General features: G+C 35.0%; 1 protein-coding gene across 12 annotated transcripts in view; it reads right to left on the reverse strand.

The window, feature by feature from the left end:
- The window catches only part of ST7L (suppression of tumorigenicity 7 like), an 89,210-nt gene that overhangs the window by 19,187 nt on the left and 52,381 nt on the right, over positions 1-17,642 (reverse strand). For 5 of the 12 annotated variants that reach the window (XM_042252524.2, XM_012178666.5, XM_004002329.6 and 2 more), the window contains 3 exons: positions 15,993-16,143; positions 12,510-12,602; positions 325-6,607 (listed from right to left, as the gene is read on the reverse strand). In XM_042252524.2, the coding sequence (XP_042108458.1) occupies positions 6,429-6,607; positions 12,510-12,602; positions 15,993-16,143 (423 nt within the window). In that variant the 3' untranslated portion in view covers positions 325-6,428. Of the gene's footprint in view, positions 1-324; positions 6,608-12,509; positions 12,603-15,992; positions 16,144-17,642 lie in introns of those variants that run through there. The other 7 variants (XM_060412696.1, XM_042252496.2, XM_060412698.1 and 4 more) reach the window with 3 other exon arrangements.

The following is a 17,642-nucleotide window of genomic DNA, read 5'->3' on the forward strand; positions in this document are numbered from 1 at the left end:
ACTTGATGGACAGGGGTTTGAGTGGACAAGGAGGCCTGGTGTCCTGCGGTTCATGGGGTCGCAAAGAGTTGGACATGACTGAGTGGCTGAACTGAACTGAACTGAAGCTTTTCTTTTTCTTTTGTTTACTGTTTCAAAGAGTTAATTAAATTCCCTCTGAATCACTACAAATGAGTGCCTACTGTTTATTCAGTATTACTGCACATTTTAGACAATTAGAAAGGATGAAGTTCTTTTTACGGTTGTATGAGTATGTGATATAAATGATCAGTGTACTTAAAGTGATTTACTAGCCAGAATAGGAATGAAATTAAAGTGAACCAGTTTAAAGACAAAAAAGCAAATGGGCATTCTTTATTTTAAAAGAGCAGACTTCATTAAATAGGCTTATACAATGAAGAACATTTCCAGGTAGTTTATTTGTCTACTTAGATCTTTTCAGTAAGCACTTCTGCAATCTAAGGGCCCTTTTTACTTTCTGACAATCCACACTGGCCTCTTTATTTAAAACTCTTCTCCAAATTCATCTCCTATAGGAAGACATTAGTAAGACCACTTTACTGTCATCACTCTGTCAGTCTATAATTCCTTCAGGATTACTATTTTTGGTTTGAAATTTATTCTTCTGTACTTGTTTTGGTATAAGTTGAGAGGTGACATATTTTTGAAACCAAATATATATGTGACTAAAGGACTATCTGTTGTGTGATTTCAAGGAACTCTTAACTTAATTGGCTCAAACTTCCTCATCTATTACATTGGAAGATCACAATCTGTCCTCCAATGTCTCTGGTAAGAACTAATGAGTGTAAGTATAAACTTTTAAAAAAGAAAACTAATGAAGTCCACATTACTCCTTGTTTAGAATTATAATAAATTAATTAGTTGTACTAATTTAGTTCTTTTGAGCATTAAAAATTTGATTGGTGGGGGAAGGAGCAAAATTCCATTCAAGAAAAAAGCTAAAATAACTATTCCTCAAGATTTTAATTTTCCTCTGTACCCCATTATTCTTTCCATTTAGAGGACTATGCTAGGTCTACAAAAACCTTTTCTAAAACAAAAATCAGCAGGTTTCCTAATATGAATTCTAATACCACTAGTGTTACAAATTTGGAATGAGTGATTTACATCAATATCCGGGCACAACTCTTCTACGTGCTATGCAGTCCATTTGCCTCAAGTGCTAATGAATAATAATAAATATATTCACAGCAGTTAGTGATAGAGTAACTTAGACTTTGGCACTGAGGCTTTCACTTTGAGGGGGGCAAAGATGATTAAATATTCTGCTGAATGAATTCAGGGAGAGCTTTTATGAATTTCATATTTGTTGAGCCCGTGTTATTAGGGAAAGAGGGTGCTTTCCACAAACTTCAAAACTGAATTAAATCCTGGGGAAAGGATATAGACATGCGTTAAAAAGTACATTGCCCTAGCTTTTATTCTTTCTCTTTCGTCTTTGAAGAGTTCAGTACTTAGAACATTTGGATGAAGAAGAACATTAGCAATTCCATAAATTTCTCATTCTGGTTCTTTTTGAAGGAGAACAATGAGGATGAAGTATGAGAAATTACCCTTATAAAAAGCGGAGAACAACTTTTCTCTTGCTACAAATATCCCAGTTTAGTAAGAGAAAAAATCAAAATTGGAATATGCCAGACTGCCCAAATAGACTTTAGCGGCACTAACAATGGAACAAAAGTGTAAACATTTAAAATTTTTGACCTATTACAATAGATTCATTTTATTATCAGGATATTCTCTGGGAAATACCTCAGATATATTACTGTGGAAACAGCATGTTATAAAAGAGTATTTTCCCAGAATTTATGCTTAGTTACAATTCAAGATGTTTTTAAAACTGTATTAGTTCTTGAAAATTATTCATTTTCAAAGTGAAGAAACATTTTAATTTCAGTTTAATTTCTGGATGGGGTCCTAGGTATTTAGAATGCAACTCTCTTAGGGTTTTAGTAAAGTCAGATGAAGAATACAAAAAGCCTTTCACCTGTAGACAGATTTCGTGTCACTGGTTGTGACAACAGTAAATTAGGAACCTTTAAACTGATGTATATCAATACATGGTTATAATTGTCTATCAACTCTCCCAGTTACGAAGACAATCTTTGTCCTGGAAAAAATTATAATAATCGACAAACCTTCTCAAAAGTTCTCGTTACTATTCAGTAAAAGACACTTGGCATTTATATCTGCTTATTACTTTTTAAAATGTAATTTAGGGACAGAAATGTTAATTATTTGGGGGAAGGGACTGAAGAAATCCCAGTGAGACATTCTGTAGAGAGGTCTTTTGTTAGTGTAACATCTGACCTTCTATATCTTTGGAAATCATGCAACTTGGCTAATGTAGTCCTTAAAGAATTAATCAAGCAGATTGTTAGGCCCTAGTTACAGTGAAGCCAGCCAATTATGAGTTGCTCAGAAATTCATCACTGGCATGTCCAACCACATTTTCCCACATAAAGATTAGTAGAAATATGTGGAAACGGGGCCCATTCCCACCCTAGCACAGCTACAATATGTGTTCAGTGAAACAAATTTTAACCAAGTTTTGCCTTAGTGAAACAAATAATTTATCTGGAAATCTTTTAAATTTCTGTCTTTACCCATAACATCTTTTTTTTTTTTTTCTGTCCTCAGAAAATTTCCTTTATTCCAGAGTAAAATATCAATAAAAAAATAGATAGATAACAGGCTAATACCCATAACATCTTATCTGCCAACATTGCAAATGCTGCCCCATTTAGTTAAAACCCAACTAGGGATTTTTATATTCAAACACAAAAGCACATGCCATAAGCCTGAATTTATCTGTAAGTTAATGAAATTTCCAAACACCATCTTCAGTCTTTTCACTGTTGTAATAACGCCCTCCCAAGGCTTACTAAGAAGAAAGCTTTTCTTGCAAGAGAGGAATGAAAGGAGTCAGAGTAGATGAAGATTGGTTCTCTAAGGAGAGGGCAGTGCTGCTCTTAAATAAAGAAGCGCCTTTCAGATAAGCAGAATCAGATTCCAGTTCATTGGTTTGCTGGCTACCCTTACTTTGAACTCTCATATTTAACCCAGCAGGCTTCAAAGCAGGTGAGAAAATGACCTACCACTTAAAAGCAATTTTTCCTTTTTCAGGAATTCTGGCCTTAAGAGACTATCAGCTCTGATATCAGCACATTCCACATCTCCAGGGATTTACGCAATTTTTTTTTCCATTGCTCTATGTCTACTGTCAGGCTGTTTTCATCTCAGCCAGGAGAAAAATCAGGAGAAAGAGTCCTAATGTGCTGAAGATGAAATCTTTTTCCATATCTTTATATCATGCAAAAGAAGGGGTACTAAAACACTAACCATTCTAGTTCATTCCATTTATCTAAATCTGATGTTCAGTGAGGATCACGACAAATTACTAATCCCTAGTGCCTTGCTTCATGAAAAAGCAATTTTTGTAACAAATGCATTTTAACAAATTCAGACTGAATTTACTCTAGCATGAGAAATAATACAAGAGGTTATTAGATGAAGAAGAGACAATGGCAACAATGGAAGGAACTAGGAAATTTTCTTAAACCGCTTTGCCTTAGAAGAATAAATATGTTTCAAAGATTCTTCATTGATTTCTATATTTCATTGATACTGTAGTTGGCTATCAAATATCTGACTTAACTAAAAATTTTTAACACATGCAGTTTGCAACCTACCAATGGGTTCTGCTCCATAAGGCAATTTGCTAGTGCCTAGAATTTGAACCATTTCTTCACTTTCTGGTGCACATAATGTACCAGAAGTATAGTACTAAAAGTATTGTTTAAATGATACCTAACAGCCATTTCTACTACTATTTCTATGCAAAAATGCATTTTTGGTTTATTAGTAGGACATAGCTCTTCCAAACATGAAGGGGGTAGGGTTTCTCACTACAGCTGCACTTCCGTGATGATGATGACAATGACGATGACAGCAACAGCTAACACCTACATTTTACTGTGGGCAGACACAGTTCTAAATTCTTGATAAACTTTAAACTCATTTAGCCCTCACAAAAATCCAAGAGGTAGTACTATTCTCATTTTACAACTGGGGGGTGGGGAAGGTTAAGCAACTTACCCAAGGTTGCACAGCCAATAAGTATCACAGCTGAAATCCAAAGCAAAACAGTCTAGCTCCAGAGCCTCTGCTCATAACGACTCTACAATCTTGTCCCTTCTCCACTTTGATAAGGTGGCACCATCCAGGAATTCTAAATTCCTCTATTGGGGGTAGAGTAGAGCAAGGGCTTCTTAAGCTTTAAATGTATATAGAATCCTCTGAGGATCTTGCTTCTAACAAGGTCCTGGGTGATGGTAATGCTCCTGAGGCAGAGACCACACAATATTAAGTGGTAAAAAGAATGTGAACCTCTAGTTCTCTTGCTGTCCGTCTACTAGGGTAATTGTTTATTGAGTTTATAAACTGGAGTCTGCCTATATTTTCATTTCCCATTAATTCTTAAATGGAAACAGCCCTTGGAACTGCTACATACCGTATATTGATCTGCAGGTACTTTGAGTAAATACTTAACTTTTAGGAATTTAAACTGTACATGTAAAGGCCATGGGGATAAAATCTAGCTGTAGTTGCTGTCAGGCACATTTTAAACACTACATACCAGCAACACATACCAAAAGATAGTAAACAAATGTCTGTTTATTGTTCATCAACTAGAATCACAGTAAATTAATAACTTTTGATCTAAAAAAGAAGATTCAACTTTCAAATGGATAATTATTTATTCTCAGACACTGCTAGGAGCTTGTGTTATGTAATCCTAAAGGCTCTTTTGGTGCATCAGAGATCTCTTAGGTAAAGGCAGACACTATATACTAACACTGATGGGTACAGCAGACAGTGAGTACACTCCACATTAATTTTAGCCAGTACTTCATGGAAGGACACTGCTAACAATTACTATATCTCTACTCCAGATTCTAGATCTCCCTCCTCTCTCTATTTTACCTCCTTCCCAATGCCCTGAGAGACCATCTCTCCCACTGCTTTTCTATGATCTCAAATACACAGCTGCATATTTTATTCTGCTTGTTAAATGGATGGGATTCTCTGCTTAGTCCATTTTTTTCCATGCCAGATTACACAGTGAGGTCATTTCAGTTTGAGACACACACACTCGCCAATCAGCACCACTGCAAGCAACAGAGTTATGGTGTGATCAGTAAGCTTTCTTTTTATACTAAAAGGAAATAGAAGAGTCAGTTTCCAACCCAAATATCTATACTCCCTGAACAACAGTAAAAAGCCATCCTTCTTGAAGCCTGACCCAGAATCAACTGTAGTCTCAAACTCTTAGGCCTACAGCCAGTGGCAACTTAACACATTATAATAGTTGACCTTAAGGGAAAAAGAGAAACCAGTGCTCTCACTACTGGTGCCAGAAGAAAACCAGCTAATCTTTAAGGCACAAAATAAACTATTCTTAAGGCAGGAAAAGAAACTGTGAGGACACAGGGAGTTATAATGGAGGCACATAGAGAAAAATATAGAAACTGCATTATTATAAAGGCTAATATTTCTATGGTTCTCAGTGCTTTTCTATTTGGGAGTATAATGAATTAACATTTTATTTTTGGGTTTGAACTCATTACTTGGTAAAAATGCAGAGATGTACAAGACATGTCTTTTTTATTAGGCTTAGAGACTTAAAGGGACTTCTCTTTGGTAATTTTGCTTTCAGTCAGTGACATTAATTAATAAGTTTATGTAGAAAAGTTAGTAATCACAGGATCTACTCTCTTTAAAATCAGTCCTCAAGTACTTTCTGGGCCTGGGTCTGGAAATAGGGAAGCAATTCAAAGCTAAAGGGTAAAAATGAAAATAAAGGTCTGTAGATGGTTTTACATCCAAGGTTGGGAAGATCAGTAAGAATATGCACATATAATAACAAGGAGGACTTTTGAGTGAAGGGGTACATTCTGAACCCAGGACAAATGTCTCAACTGTCCTATCTTACCTACTTATTCCCTAGCCTAGCTGCACTCTTGAATATAACATTCAGCAAATCCCTAGAACTAATGATTTCATTTAAATGGAAAAACCAAAAGGCTTTTGTACAAAACAAGGAATTTTTTTTTAAATGCCAAAGAAAATGCATTTAAAAGGGCTGGATTATTCTTTAACTAGTAACAAGGGTTAAGTTTACCACCAAAAGTGATCTACAAAGACCAGCTTTATAATTTATGACACTGTATTTTCAAAACTTCTAAGCAACAAAAATATAGCTCAAATCACCAAAAACTTATGTTTGACATATTTATGGCAGCAACTTTACAAATCAATTCCTGTAATTTACTTTATAACAAATATCTTCCACTGCTCAACTGGTTTAGCACAAACAGATCAGAGATGGTTTCTTGTGTGTTTTACAAATATTCTACACAAGTCCTTGAGATCATACTTACAGCTTTAGCAAAAACACCCATGATTTCAGGAAACTGGTGTGTAAGAAAAGCTATCATTGCTGTAGAAGAACATAGTCCTGCTGTGAAATGGATGAAAAAAGGAATCTCCTTCTTTGGGTAAACAGAAACATGATGAAACGCTGGAAGACAGAAAAGATGGAAATGGATTTTATTTCAGAATATAGTGTAAGCCAGTTTTTATATTTTCACGTGAAATCCATTTCTAAAAACTAAAAAGGAAAAATTAAAAGAAAAAACACAAGAAGTCTCTGGTCAAGCAAGGTAAAAAGAAGTTATCCATTATTTATAGCATCAAGAGCACATAGTTAGATGACTATTGGGAACTGGGAAAAGGATGGCACTGTGGGAAAGAGCAGTAATTGTAGTCATGCTGAGGTGGTTTTGAAAAAGAGCTTTGTCACTTATAGGCTGTGTGATCTTGAATAAGTTGCTAAACCCTCTAGCAGTTGCCATGGAGTTGTTATGATGAACACTGTAAGCACTTTATGAAGGTGTTGCTTTAATTTTTGATCTTTGGGAGCTGAGACATGAGTACAGAGATCACGAAATAGACGTGTGGTTGGAGATTTCCTAGAACAATCAGTTAATAATTTTACCCACTTATTAATAAGTGTCCTATATGTGGCATTTCATTGAGCACTGTAAAAATCTAACCAGAACATCAAAGTCCTAGATTCTGAACATAAATGGAGTCTATTGTCTTATTTTTACATTTACACATTTACAAAGGTTATTATTTTTCTAGTGATTAGATATTTAATTACCAATAGTATTCAAGTATTTTTATCTTATTTGAAATGTGAAAATACTTGAATAACAATGATGACCAGAGCCTATTACAATGATTGGTACACAGTAGGTGCTCAATAAACGTCTGTTAAACTGAGAGCTATTCTGGGACTTCAGTTGGCTGCTCACAGGGTTGGACACGGACCTAGGAATTCCTGATGTAATATCCTGCATAAGTAAGGAATGACTAATTCAGTGTTGAATCAAGGTCAACTATAAATTTAACGTTTTAAAACATAATGATCACAGAGAAGATTACACCTAAGTTTCCTTCAGTAGCCAAGTTATTTTTTATGTATTATATACTATCTTCAGAAAGTACATACCAAAAAGCAAACTCATTAAAAATGCAGAAAATTTCCAGAGCCTTGTGTCATGTTTAAAGTAAAAGCACACCAAATCTGAAATTTTTTTAAGTTAGAAACATTAGAAGCTGTGAACAACACTGTGCTTTCAGTACCCCAAAAAAATCAGTCCCCTTTGCTCTGTCCTTCAGCCATGAGAGGCCAACTTCTAGCAAATCAAAAGATAAAAACCATGGTATTTGCAAAGATAGGGAACAAATACTTACATATGCCAATGTTACTATAGTTGCTTTTGCGTAAGACAGCAAAATTAATAATATTAACTAAACTATAGCATTTTGTGGCTTACAAAGTGCTTTTATTTATATTATTTTTTTCAATAATCCTAGGAGATAGATAGTATTATTCCTACTTTATGAGGTAGAAAACTGTATAGCTTTAATAGGATAATTTTCTAAAATATGAAATTTTTATACTATAGGAGAGATTCAATTGTTTCTTTTTGGATTGCTTTCTGTAGATTCATTTGTCAGTCAATGTTTGGCTAATACATCAAAATAATGGATGACTAGTACAGAAACACTCCCTTAGAAGTAAAGTTCAAATTTCATCACTGACTTGTAGAGAAAAATTTATCAGGAGGCATAAAAGACAACTAAATAGCTATGTGAACTAAGGGAACAGTTCAAGTGTGGACTTATGAGGTTCATAAGCAAATTCCAGAATGCCTTAAGCCATATCAAGGTTGAAGGAGAATTGAAAGCAAAAAACCTTAAGTACTCTTGGGTATTAAAGTTCCACATTAATAAAAATTTGTTCATTTTACCATAAAGACAGAAAAAATACTCTAAGAATATACAATATAATCAAACTAACCCCCCCAGAACATCCATCCTCTCATAGCTCCTAGAATTTGCAAATGAGTAAACCCCTAGAAATAACAAAGTCCTGCCATTACACAAACTCTCTGTCTTATAGCCTGTGGCTCTGACAATACAAAATAATGACTTGATGATTTTATTCACACTGCAATGAAAGCTTGCCTTATATTATCAGGCAACTTCTGTAATGATTTGGGGGGCATTATTTTAGGTTAAATGTATTAGCCTAATGTAATACACTCTTGCATATTGATGTTCCACAATTAAAGATTCATTCCTCTGCCTCAAATATCCTTGTTCCCATTAAAGTAGAAAAACACCTACTACCACCACCCTCTCCTGAGGAAGGAAAATATTTCTAACACTAATGACCTTCTAATTGCCAAAGTCAATGGATTCTTCTCAGTAATTACCTTACTTAATACTGTGGATACTCCTCCTCACTTGGAATTTCTTTTCTCCTTTTAGTTTCTAGGATATCTAGTTCTGGTTCTTGTCCTGTCTCAGACCACTCCTTCACTGAATCTTCTGACTCCTTATCGGCAACCCATTCCTTAGAAATTTTCACCATGGTTCACCCTTAATTTACATCTCACACCCTATACAGTTTCCCTTAGTGATCTCATTCACTCCCAGAAAATAACGACCCCTAAGTCAGTTTTGTGATGTAGAGGGAAAGAGCGATTTTGGTAATTTTGTTTACACGACCTGATCCTGTTACTAGGCCTAGGCTGTAGAAGATTGGATTAGGGATGAACACCTGGGTAAATCTGATTTACTCTCCCAGAAGTTTTAGAAGCAGGATTGAGATATTCTTCATTCTATATTATCCTCCTGAATTGATGACATGTAAATTCAGAGCTGCACCGGAGAATCAAGCCTGGCTACATGTGTCTAAGAAAGGGAGAGCCAAACTGCAAAGAGAAAGATAAAAATGAAGCAGATACACTGAGAGAAGCAGAAATGAAAGTTCATACAAAGAAAAGATGGAGTTGGGGAATGAAAAAGGAAAGTAAGAATAGGAGAGACTGAAAAAGGCAGTCAGAGACAGAGATACACAGAGAACTGACTCCTGATAGAAATCCTGATAGCCTTCTGGTTCTGGTCTCTTCCAAGGTGCAACTATAATTGTTGCCTTTGTGTTTTTTGAGATAACTCAGGCTTCTTTCAACAAATTCTCTTTATTTTTAAGCTAACATGAAGTGGCTCTCTTATACCCAAAGAGTGCTTACAACATTTACTACTTATAAAACATATATTTAATAATATACATATTATATAACTTACAAAGATATCTTAACCCCATGTATGTAGAGATATAAAATATAAAGGCTATGTATGCATATGTTAAAGATTACATGAAATATTTAAACATATAACACACACATGGATGTGTATATATGGTTGACATGTCACATATGCAACATACTCAAAAATTAAAATTGTGGGAGAAAAATATCAGCATACTCAACTTCCATAAGCTCTCCTAAGTTTTTATCTATCTGTTTGAACTTTTCAGCTCTTAAGTCTGATGGCTGTAAAACTGCAACTTTCCTTCCTAGACTTTAGTTCTAATGGACCCACAATTGTAAAAACTGTGGTACAGATTTATATTATAAGAGGAAACTAGTGTTTATAACTGTTAGCATCCTTACGTATCAGTTAAATCATAGAAAGGATCAGTTCAATTCAGTTCAGTCGCTCAGTTGTGTCCAACTCTGCGACCCCATGAATCGCAGCACGCCAGGCCTCCCTGTCCATCACCATCTCACGGAGTTCACTCAGACTCACGTCCATTGAGTCAGTGATGCCATCCAGCCATCTCATCCTCTGTCGTCCCCTTCTCCTCCTGCCCCCAATCCCTCCCAGCATCAAAGTCTTTTCCAATGAGTCAGCTCTTCGCATGAGGTGGCCAAAGTACTGGAGTTTCAGCTTTAGCATCATTCCTTCCAAAGAGCACCCAGGGCTGATCTCCTTCAGAATGGACTGGTTGGATCTCCTTGCAGTCCAAGGGATCCTCAAGAGTCTTCTCCAACACCACAGTTCAAAAGCATCAATTCTTCGGCGCTCAGCCTTCTTCACAGTCCAACTCTCACATCCATACATGACTACTGGAAAAACCATAGCCTTGACTAGTCGGACCTTAGCCGGCAAAGTAATGTCTCTGCTTTTGAATATCTAGGTTGGTCATAACTTTTCTTCCAAGGAGTAAGCATCTTTTAATTTCATGGCTGCAGTCAGCATCTGCAGTGATTTTGGAGCCCCCAAAAATAAAGTCTGACACTGTTTCTACTGTTTCCCCATCTATTTCCCATGAAGTGATGGGACCAGATGCCATGAATGTTGAGCTTGAAGCCAACTTTTTCACTCTCCACTTTCACTTTCATCAAGAGGCTTTTAGCTCCTCTTCCCTTTTCTGCCATAAGGGTGGTGTCATCTGCATATCTCAGGTTATTGATATTTCTTCCGGCAGTCTTGATTCCAGCTTGTGCTTCTTCCAGCCCAGCGTTTCTCATGATGTACTCTGCAACAAATTTACCAGCTCATACAGAAGAAGAGTGAGTGGATGATAAGGCAGCTGAGACAAAAAGCACAGACTATTCTTTTGAAAGTTTAGCTTCCTAAAAGCAGGAACTAGACAAAAACACTTTCCGCAATCATAACCCTTATGTATTTCTTGTTCTCCTCTTGACTCTTTGATTATTTCTTTTTTTAAAAAAATATATTGAGAAGTACAGTCCCTCCGATTTCACTCTACTTTGTAAAGCTTATTTTGACTGTTCTGGGTCCTTTAACATGCCATATACATTTTGGGATCAGCTTATCAATTTGTAAGAACTGTATTGAATTAATAGATCAATTAGAAGAGAATTGTCATAAAAATAATACTGGGGCTTCCAATTCATAAACATGGACTATCTCTCTACTGAATTTTCTTTAATTCTTCTAAGCAGTATTTAGTGGATTTTAAAAATTTCACATTTCTTTTAATTTATTCCTAAATTGTTTGTTCTTTTTGATGCTACTCTCATTGGGTCTGTTTTCTAGTTTTCATTTGGATTATTCATTGCTGGTATATAAATATATGACTGAGTTATATATACATATACGCACACACATATATATCAATATTATATCCTGCAATCTTGCTAAACTAGTTTATTAGTTGTAACAGTATTTTTATGGAATTCATGAAGATTATGTCATCTGTGAATAAAAACAGTTTTACTTCTTTCTTTAGAACATGAATGCCTTTTATTTCTTTTTTGTGCTTGATGGCATTAACTAGAACCTTTACTACAATGCTGAAGAGAAAAGAGCAGACATCCTTGTCTTGTTCCTGATCTTAGGGGGAAAGCATTCACTCTTTCATCATTAAGTAGGATGTTAGCTGTGGGTTTTTCGTAGAAGCTCTTTATCAGGTTGAGGAAGCTCCCTTTTATTCCCAGTTTGTTCAGAATTCTTATCATCAATGGGTATAGTATTTTTGTCAAATGCTATTCTCCATCTATTGTCCTTTATTCTATTACATTTTCAGATGTTAAAGCAACCTCACATTTGTGAGGTAAATCCCAATTGGCCATGGAGCATAATCCTTTTTACATGTTGTTGGATTCAGTTTGCTAACATTTTGTTGAAGACATTTGTGTCTATGTTCATGAGGGATAGTGTTCTATAGCTTTCTTGTAATGTTTTGTCTGACTGTGTTGTCAGGGTAATACTGGTCTCACAGAATGAGCTGAATGCTCCTTCTTCATTTTCTGAAAAGAGTTTGTGAAGGATTGGTATTATTTTTTTCTTTAAGATGAGTGCTTATAAGAAAAGAAAAACAAAAACTTTCATCTATGTGTCCTTCACTGCACCAAGTACAAGGTTTTACCACAAAAATATAAACTAAATTATGCAACTATATCCAAGAACTGGTTAAAATAGTATTTCAACAGTATCCTGAACTTCAACCGGAGGTACTTTTAAAATGGGAGAATACTATGGAAAATAATCTCACAACTAATTTTAAGTTTAGAAAAACTTGAATATTTACTTACGAGGTAAGAGCTCTCTATCAGCAGTCTCTGTGCAGCTGGGATAAGGATAAAATAGATGGCCTTTCTCTAATGGATATGGAATCATTCTAAAGGCTGAGGGAAAAAAATATACATTTGTTGACATGCAATTCAATCTCACTTTCATCATCTACTATAATCAAAGCTATTTTGGAGATGTATTTTTATTAAAATATCTCACAGCATTTTTAAAATTTATTAAAAAAAAATATTTGTTCAGTTGTACCCAGTCTTAGTTGCAGCATACGGGATCTTCAATCTTCAAGGCAGCATGGGGGATCTTTTTTCTTTTTTTGCAGCATGTGGAATCTAGTTCCTGGACTACAGGTGGAACCTGGGCCCCTGGCATTGGGAGCATAGAGTCTTAGACACTGGACCACCAGGGAAGTCCCCCACATAGCATTTTGTTTTCTTTTTTAGAGACACATTTTATAGGAAAGAAACAGAATATGCAGAGGAACAAATAAGAAGAATAAAACTTATTTAGAGAATAGTGAATGTTCTAACTGAAATAAAACTAAAGGGAGTAGTGGAAGATAAGACTGGCTGTGTCCTTCTTGCCTTAGTCTCCTCATTACAAACACAAAATATTTAACTCTCCACATGTGAATTCCACTTCTAGGGAAATCACACAACTGTTGTAGTCATAACTTCTGTCAACCTAAGAGTTTTCAATGGATCCTAACTTCATATTTGAGCTGATACCACAGTTTTCTGTAAGCAGAGCTTAACTTAGATCAGGGATCACCAAAGTACCTAAATTAAGTATCTAAAGGGGTCACCTTTGGTCAGACCTGGACCACTATCTGTTTTTGTAAATAAAATTATATTAGAATATAGCCATGTCTCCTCATTTATATATTATAAAAGGCTGCTTTCATGCTGTAAGAGTTGGGTAATTGTGACAGAGACTATGGCCCACAAAGACTAAATATTTACCAAGTAGTCCTTTACAGAAAAAGTTTATGCATCCTTTATCTAGATTATCATCCATTCCTACAGACTTCTTAAAGAAGAAATCTTTATTGATCTACTCAACTATCAAAATTATAAGGTTTTTGTTTTTTCTTTAATGCTTGGATCTATGAACTTTTGTCAAAATACAGATTTTTGTTTTGCTACAATAAAATTCAGTGACTTGTCCAAAGTCACAGAACAAATTAAATCAGTGACACTAGGAGATCATTCATTAAATCACAAAATCAATCATATACTTATGGATAACTTCCTACGTACCAAGCAGGCTAGGCGTTGATGACACGTACAAGGGGATTAAGATAGGCTACATAGTTTTGAGAAGCTTGCAAACTATTGGAGAAAAAGCAAAAGAAAATCTAAGTACCCCAAAACATCGAGCTCCTCAGTTTTAGTAGTTCCGCTTTCATTAATCTGTATATTGTCAGTATCAAGCACAGGGCCTAACGCTCAGCAAAAGTTAATACAGAGGTTCCCAAATTTTCTTGATTCAAGGACACATGGTGCCATTCATGTCTCAGTAATTTGCTATGATGCCCCCAGTCTGTAAGAAGTATTTAACAATTCCACTTATTAAGTAGTGGGTCTGATCAATTTCAAAAGCTTTTGCTCCAACAGCTTAGCAGCAAGTTGAAAAAAATACACATAAATTAAAGGAAAAAAGTTATTTCATTTTTAAATAACCATCATTTCTCCCTAATGGGATATATGAGCCTGTGGGACACCACATAATTTCTCAAACCTCAAAATCACTTTGGATAATACCATCCTCATTTCCTGTTCCACACTGAGTTTTGTGTGGTACTTCCTTTAATCATAGCAACTAACAAAAACCCAGCTTTGCAAAGCTATGACAACATTGAAAGAAAACAGAGAGTACTGTTGAAACCTTTAACTATCTAGAGCAACAGTTTGAATGGTGTACTGCTGCATTTCTATGAATAATTTAAAATCTCATGGCACTCTTGTGAATTTACTATAATATCCAAAAGTGCCTCAGTGCAATGTTTGAGAACTGAGGAGGTTAACAAGTTTTAGTTGTTATTTAAAATGTGCACTGAATTTATTTTTGAATTTTCATCTACAGCTAATTTTAAGAAGTTACAAATGAGAGATCTGGTAGTTAGCAGAAAATAATCCAATTTTCCAAAGAAATATACAAATGGCCAATTAACACATAAAAATATGTTCAACATTATTATTAGGGAAATGCAAATCAAAATGAGGTACTATTTCATACCCATTAGGGTGCTATTACCAAAACCCAGAAAATAACAAGTATTGGCAAGGATATAAAGAAAGTGAAAGCCCTGTGCATTGCAAGTGGAATGTTAAATGGTTTAGCTGCTATAGAAAATAGTACGGTGGTTCCTCAAAGAATTAAACACAAAATTATATGATCTAGCAATTCCACTTCTAGGAGTATACCCAAAAGAATTGAAAGCAAGAACCTGAACAGGTATTTATGTACCCATGTTCACAGCACCATTATCCACAATAGCCAAAAGGTGGAAACAGCCCAAATGTCCACTGATGGATGAATGGATAAACAAAATTTTGTATATACTTACAATGGAATATTATTCATCCTTAAAAAGAATAAAACTCTTACACATACTTCAACAATATGGTAAAGGAAATAAGCCACATATCAAAGGACAAATGTATGATTTCACTTATATGAGATACCTAGAATAGTCAAACTCATAGAGACAAAAATAGAATGGTTACCAGGGGGCTGGGAAGGAGGAAAGAATGAGGAGTTATATTTCAGTTGGTACACAATTTCAGTTTGGGATGATGAAAAAACTCAGGATGGATGATGGTGATGGTTGCACAACAATGTACATGTATTTCACAGAACTTAGCATTTTAAAATGTTTAAAATGCTTTTATGTTATATATATTTTACCACAATTAAAAAATTGGGGAGGGATTTCCCTACTGATTCAGTAGTAGCTAAGACTCAAAGCTCTCAAAGCAGGGGGCATGGGTTCAAGCCCTGGTCAGGGAACTAGATCCTACATGCTACAACTAAGACCTGGCACAGTCATCAATTTTTGAAAATAAGTTTTTTTTTTTAAATTTTTAAAGAATTAAGTTGATTTCAGTAATGAAAAAAAGTTTCATATTGTACACATCTCAAAACCAAAAAAAGTCCAATTTAAAAAATATTAGAGTAGCAAGCCACATTAAAAAATAAATGGATATAAATTTTATTTTTTTTCCTTATGAATATTTAATTCAAGTGAACATACAGCAGAATACCCAAGCAGTTTTTCATCCTGCTTTTCCTAAATGTGGTTTTAATATAAGCACATTACACATTTCTTCTACCAATAAACCAATGAACACCACAGAGTTCACTTTCAAACCAATCTGAACAATAAATCCTTAAGGAAACCCAGACAATCTCATTAAAAAAAGACTGCCTGTGAATGCAATGAATAGTCAGAAAGATTAGCATTGCATTTGGAAAAGAACACTTACTGCCTTCCCATGTGCACTGTAACAGATTAAGAGCACCTTCTATTCTCTTCCAGTGCTGAAGATGAAAGAAAGCATAGGCAATTGCTTCACTATCACCCCGTTTCAGAATGTGTTCTGGAGGTAAAATGAGACTTTTCATCTCTAGTAAATACTAGAAAATAACATACACACATAGACACACCACACACACAAAAAGAAAAATTATGTTAAATTCAAACATCCACAAAAGTGTAGATTCAAATTTCATTAAGTTAACTTGATTTAAAAAACAAATATTAAGCTAGTTGAAATGACAAGAAGGTCTTACTGATAACGTGTATAAAATGCTTGTATATATGCAAATCCCAAAGATCAGAATACGCCTAAAGGTAAAAATAAGGTAATAAATGACTTATGTGCAACTTTAAATACAAAATGGAAACTAAGCTGAAGAAATAATATATGAGAAAATAATTTATTTTTCCAAAAAAGCATAAATGTAAAAAATTATAAAACACAATTTTGGAACAACATGTTGTGGCAATATTTTTTTATTTCTCCTTTACAGTGTGTGTGTGTGCGCGTGTGTGTGTGTGTGACTCAGTCGTGTCCAACTCTCTGTAATCCCATGGACTACAAGCCCACCAGGCTTCTCTGTCCATCGGATTCTCCAGGCAAGATACGGGAGTGGGTTGCCCTTTTTTTACAGTGAAGGAATTTAATTGTTAAGAAGTTCAATTCTTAAACATAGTGCAAAGCACTATGCTTGTTAGGGAATGCCAAGACACTATTCTCTGGAGCTTCCTAATGTAATGAGAGAGACAGATTTTGGGGTGGGGCAGGGAGGCCATGCTACACAGCTTCTGGGATCTTTGTTCCCTAACCTGGGATCAAATCTGGCCCCCTTGGCAGTTGAAAGCACAGATTCCCAACCAATGGACCACCAGGGAATTCCCAAGAAAGACAGATTTCTTAAATTAATTATAATCAGACTATGTGCTTTACTATAGGTATAGATACATATAGGAATATGGATAGGAGGTATTACTTTTTAATTTAGCTTTTAGTAACACTTTATTGAGATATAATTTATATACTTTACCATTCACCCATTTAAAGTACACAATTCAATAGTTTTTAGTACATTAAGAGATATGTGCAACCATCACCACAATTTCAGAATATTTTTATCACTTCAAAAGGAAACCCAAATGTATATTAGGGTAGCCACTACAGAAAACAGGAGGTTCCTCAAAAAACTAAAAATAGAATTACTATATGATCTGGCAATCCTACTCCTAGGCATATATCTGCAGTAAACTATAATTTGAAAAGATTCATACACCTCAGTGTTCATTGTGGCAACATGTACAAAAACCAGTCTAAATGTCCACTGACAGATGAATGGGTAAAGCTGTTGTGTATATATATAAAATATATATATATGTGTATACATATAATGGAATACTACTCAGCCATAAGAAAGAGTGAAATAATGTAGCAACATGGATAGACCTAGAGATGATCATACTTAAGGAACCAAGTTAGAAAGACAAATATCATATGATCTCACTTATATACGGACCCTAAAATATGGCACAAATGAACTTTTATGAAACAGAAACAGACTCACAGACACAGAGAACAGACTTATGGAAGCCAGGGGAAGGG

This window comes from Ovis aries, chromosome 1 (assembly GCF_016772045.2).
Source record: "Ovis aries strain OAR_USU_Benz2616 breed Rambouillet chromosome 1, ARS-UI_Ramb_v3.0, whole genome shotgun sequence".
NCBI classification, from domain to species: domain Eukaryota; kingdom Metazoa; phylum Chordata; class Mammalia; order Artiodactyla; family Bovidae; genus Ovis; species Ovis aries.